General features: G+C 36.8%; 1 protein-coding gene across 2 annotated transcripts; it reads left to right on the top strand.

Annotated features, from left to right (window-relative positions):
* Window positions 1-559: 559 nt before the first annotated feature.
* On the top strand, window positions 560-4,668 carry LOC120115222 (probable serine/threonine-protein kinase PBL8). 2 transcript variants are annotated; one of them, XM_039135988.1, is made up of 6 exons: window positions 560-726; window positions 839-1,164; window positions 1,244-1,379; window positions 2,742-2,878; window positions 3,071-3,194; window positions 4,030-4,668. In XM_039135988.1, exons 1-6 carry the CDS (start codon window positions 672-674, stop codon window positions 4,530-4,532), a joined length of 1,281 nt encoding a protein of 426 aa, XP_038991919.1. In that variant the 5' UTR covers window positions 560-671; the 3' UTR covers window positions 4,533-4,668. The 2 variants fall into 2 exon arrangements, with proteins under 2 accessions (XP_038991919.1, XP_038991920.1); XM_039135989.1 differs by having other exon boundaries at window positions 578-726; window positions 847-1,164.
* Window positions 4,669-5,171: the final 503 nt, after the last annotated feature.

Below are 5,171 nucleotides of genomic sequence, written 5' to 3'. Positions count from 1 at the left end.
TTTTATATTTTAAAATTTATTGTAACTTATTCAATACATCTACTATATTTTATATATATATATACATATATAAAAAAATAATTTTATATTTTACAAGTTACTGTAAATTATTCGATACATCTACTATATATATATATAATTACTCACATACAATAAATAATTAAATATATTAATTTTTATTGGAATATAACATTAATGATTTAGTGAATTACTCATTTATTAGATTTAATGTATCTAAAATCTAAAAGTTTAATTTTTTTTCAAAATTTTGAATAATCTAAAAATGAAATTTATTCGATCCGTATCGTATCCGATCATCTAAGGTTTTTTTTCAAATATCCCATTCAAATTATTCAAAAAATAAAAAAATATATTAAATATCTGAATTTTCAGATAGAATCACTAGATCAGATCAATCAAATTGGATTTTTTTACACATTCATACAGTACACACAAAAGGTACGGATAGGGGTTCCGTTACAGATACGGGTGCGGATGCGGGCGGAAAAGAAACAATCTCACTCGCATTGATTCATTTCAATTCACCCCGAAGTAACATTATTTTATTCCCACGCACGTAATGAAACGAAGTTAAAGTCACAGCGAGAGAAGAGCCTTGCGGAATTGGGAAGCTGAAGAAGCTGCTGCGATTACGAACTCATTCTTCCGTCATGGGCAACTGTGGCACTAGAGAGGAATCTGATGTTGTTGTTACTCATGCTCAAGGTTAGGTCATTTACTTGTTTTAATTTCTTTTTTCCTTTTTCCCAATCTCCCCAGCCCTAGGGCAACCTTCCCCTTTCTTTCTATTCTTCTTCTCATTCTCTGAAAATCGCAGTTCAACAGCTCCACAACCACATATTATCTGACAAGAAGCTTACTCAAAGTCAGAGTCAGAATCAGAATCGCACCCTTTCAGATCTGAGCGATTTCGATGACTCCAGAAAAAACGCGCTTCTCTATACCCACATCATCGCCTTCACTTTATTCGAGCTGGAGACTATTACCAAGAGCTTCCGTTCTGACTACATTCTCGGAGAAGGCGGTTTCGGGACCGTCTATAAAGGTTACATTGACGACAATGTGCGGGTTGGTCTCAAATCTCTGCCTGTCGCTGTCAAGGTCCTCAACAAAGAGGGCCTTCAGGGTCACCGCGAATGGTTGGTACGTATCCTCTCTCTTAATTTTCCTGCATTCTTTTCCCCAATTTTTTCAATTCCCGTAAACTACTCTCTATCTCCAGACTGAGGTCAACTTCCTCGGCCAGCTCAGGCATCCCAATCTGGTTAAGCTGATTGGCTATTGTTGCGAGGATGATCACAGGCTACTTGTATACGAATTCATGTTCCGTGGAAGCCTTGAGAATCACCTTTTCCGAAGTAGGGATTTCTCCACTTTCTTTTTCTCTTTTTAACATTTCGCATGATTCCTATTATATCCAGGTTTGTTTATGCTTATCTTGTTTCCCTGTCTCTCAATCCCAATCATTACAAATACCTTCTCTTTCCTGCTGCTAAGTGCTAACCTCCTCTCATCAGCTAGGCTCTGGAAATTTTTGTTATCTACTTCGAATAAACTCATCAATCTGGCGATAAAACATTCTAGCACCTAATGTAATTAGTACGTATACTTTCCCATGCGATGCTTCCGCCCTTTTTCATGATAGAATTCTCTAGTGCGTAGATCATCTTAAACTTACTTGGTGTATCTCATTTGTGAAGACTTCGAATAATATTTAAATTATATAAAAACATTTTATATTTTTAAAATTTATTATAATCTTTCTAAGTATTTATTATTTTCTTATTAATCTAGGGTGATTCAAGTGGTAGTATTTGTTCTAAAAACTCTCAATCATTTGTGAATGTTTATATATTAGTGTTTGATTTGAACTCGAGACCACTATAGATAATCATCCTTTTAATCAATAAGTTAGTTTGATTTATATATGATTATTATTATTTCTAATTTAACACTAATATCCTGCAAACGTTTTTTCGCTAAAGGAGTGGGGTAGAAATCAAATATTTAAGGTTCAATTAATTTTACAATATTTACACACGTCGGTTTAGTTGATGCTTCTATATTCTTTGGATTGGTAAAATGTTTTTCTTTCTATCCAAGATGGCAGTTTATCTGCTACAAGTGGCCTGCAGGGCCATGAGCACCCCTTTGTACACGGTGATAGTTTAAGAATTTTGTTTCAAAATCATTTCAATACACCACGGGTGTTGCTAATTTATATGGAAGAGAAAAAGATAAGTGCAGTTGATATGAGAATAATCTTGAGGGGAATTTAGTGGGGTGACACTTGAATTAAGAACATTTGTTCAAACTGGCAAAAAGTTGGTTTATTGCAATCTATTATTTTCCTCGAAAATCCCTGGCATCCAAATAAACTGATACCATGATAGATTATCCCCTCTTTTGTTGCAAGGCTCTAAGATATCATCTACTCCTATCTTCTCCTAAACTTATTTGACCAATGAAGCAATCATATGAATAGAATCATATGATGTAGGTGTAGCATTCTCCATCAGTCATCCTAGGATCCTTGGGGATTAAAATTGATGTGTTTCATGCTTATTATAAAGTATCCAATTTAGAACCTAAAGCCATTAAGTACTAAAATGGTTTCCTTTTGCGTCTTCCGTTTTCATAATTGTATGACACTATTTGTCTGTTGTAGCTTTTCTGTCTACTGTTAACAAAAGTTTATCTCTCTTTCCTGTGCCATTCAGAGGCAACTGTTCCTTTATCCTGGGGGAAAAGAATGATGATTGCTCTAGGAGCTGCTAAAGGACTTGCTTTCCTTCACAATGCTGAAAGACCTGTGATATATAGGGATTTTAAAACCTCAAATATATTATTGGACTCTGTAAGTATTTGCTTAAATTGTTCATTCAAGAGCTTGCTCATCTTCTTCTCCCTTGATTGTTGAATTTGTTGTCCCCTCTAATCTGTGCTAGTTGAAAAATGAGCCATTCAGTAATCAGTATTATACTACTGTAGTTCTTATCTATGGATCTTTATTCCTCTTCAACCATGAGTTTGTCTCTTGAATATTCAGGATTATACAGCCAAACTTTCCGATTTTGGGCTTGCGAAAGCTGGACCACAAGGTGATGAGACCCATGTCTCCACTCGAGTGATGGGAACATATGGATATGCAGCACCTGAATATGTTATGACTGGTATGACCTACTAAAATCTTAGTAATGTGTGATACATCATAATAACATTTATCAGAAGAATGGGGTCCAGCAAATGGGGGAAATGAATTGATGCCCGTATTTGATAAAAATAAAGAAAGGGCATGCATTTACTATGAAATTACTTCTCTGAGCTGCCTTACAGAAAGGCGTAGCTTGAAAGCATGCTGGGTGCAAGCTATCAGCGACCAATAAAAATTTAGCTGATTCGCCATATAGGTAGGTGTAAATCCTTTAGTGTCAGTGTCACTGTTGCTGATAACTGTGCCTTCTGCTTTTTGGATGTGAGAGTGAATAAGGAATTTGTTGCATTACTTTTGGGGTTTCTGGTTCTTGGATGCGAGTGTGCATAAGGAACTTGTTGCATTAGCTTTGGAATTTTCTGCTTCTTGGATTTGAGAGTGCATGAGGAGCTTGTTGCATTAGTTTTGGGCTTTTGGCAGTATCAAACGTTAAGTGAAAAATTTGTTTTTAACACCTGTTTATGAAGAATTATGAACACAAATTCAAGTAAATCCATCAGATTATTTTTGTTGAGATTTTTGAACGGGATCCAATCTGCGATTTAGGTCTAACAGAATAAAGAGATATCAAGGATATATGCAGTTTGAATTTAAGAAAGTCTTCAAGCTGATTTTAATTCCTTGCTGCTTAAGTGGCTGTTACTCAAGTTCTGGAACTTTGGTACATTTGAGCATTTATCATATTGTCTACAACTTCTCTGGTCTTTACATTTTTCTTCTGGTGGTTTGAACAAATTAAGAAGCAATTATATTTGATTTGCACAGTTCCTTATTTCTTTGTATGAAATGTGCAGGCCATCTGACTGCAAGGAGCGATGTATACAGCTTCGGAGTTGTTCTTTTGGAGCTTTTGACGGGACGAAAATCTGTTGATAAGACAAGGCCAAGCAAGGAGCAGAACTTGGTGGATTGGGCTCGTCCAAAACTGAATGATAAGAGAAAATTACTTCAAATAATTGACCCAAGGATGGAGAACCAATATTCAGCAAGGGCAGCTCAGAAGGCCTGCAGCTTGGCATACTACTGTCTGAGCCAGAATCCAAAAGCGAGGCCATTAATGAGTGATGTAGTTGAGACGCTGGAACCACTACAATGCACCGGCGGTAGTGCAGATGAAGTCTCCTCGTCTTTAAACTCAAAACTAACAGGTGGTAGTACTGGTCCATTTGCTATGGGTGGAGTTCCAGATTACCGAGTGCATCACAGATTTCCCAACAATGTTGGACCAGGTGGCATTTGTAGGTTGCCTAATCCAGATTGTTCCCCAGGTGGCCCTGCAGCATGCAGAGTTAGATGAAATTGTCACTTAATTGTACACTTGTTTGGTGTGGCTTTTGTAGCATTACCCCCTGACAAAGTGAAAAATTTGCTTGTTGAAACAAGGGTGGTTTGACTTCATTGTACCTAATGTGCAAGTTGTCCTGTTTGCTGATTATGTGTTGATTATGCCATTCAACTGAAGCATGCATCACTTTTTTCCTTTGCCACTGGATTTTCCTGTTGGAAAGTTGTCTTCAGCTTAATTGCACGCAGTTTCAGACTTGTAAGTAGGTGCTTTTTGCCGTAAATAATTATGTTGAAGATGGTAGACAATGGAGAATGTTGTCAGCGACTCTGAAAATGAGCAGTTATTACAAACGTGCAGCGATGACAAGGAGCTTATCCTTTTATTTTGTTTGATAGCAAAAGCTGTCTTAGACTGCTGTTTGTTAGGTTGCCTGCAGTGCATATGATTGAATGGGAGAAGCAAGATGATGGACGAAACCCCACTTCATCAATCCTGATACAGTGACAAAACAAAACAAACAGGCAGAATGACAGAAATGTGAAATTCGCTATAGGGAAAGTGCGGGTGCCATTTCTTATGCCCTACTAATGAGTTCTAACACGTGGATTACCCTATTAGCTCACTTTTAGAAGATTTCTTTCATTAACG

Source organism: Hibiscus syriacus, unplaced genomic scaffold, assembly GCF_006381635.1.
Source record: "Hibiscus syriacus cultivar Baekdansim isolate YM2019G1 unplaced genomic scaffold, ASM638163v2 tig00110259_pilon, whole genome shotgun sequence".
Lineage (NCBI taxonomy): Eukaryota > Viridiplantae > Streptophyta > Magnoliopsida > Malvales > Malvaceae > Hibiscus > Hibiscus syriacus.
Note: the sequence above shows the minus strand (reverse complement) of the source record. Positions and strands in the feature narration are given on the sequence as shown.

Excerpts from the sequence above, each read along its gene's own strand:
- LOC120115222 (XM_039135988.1), top strand. The coding sequence starts at position 672 with ATGGGCAACTGTGGCACTAGAGAGGAATCTGATGTTGTTGTTACTCAT. Across the intron at positions 2,879-3,070 it reads CAAATATATTATTGGACTCT|GATTATACAGCCAAACTTTC; the intron begins GTAAGTATTTGC and ends TTGAATATTCAG. Across the intron at positions 3,195-4,029 it reads ACCTGAATATGTTATGACTG|GCCATCTGACTGCAAGGAGC; the intron begins GTATGACCTACT and ends TGAAATGTGCAG.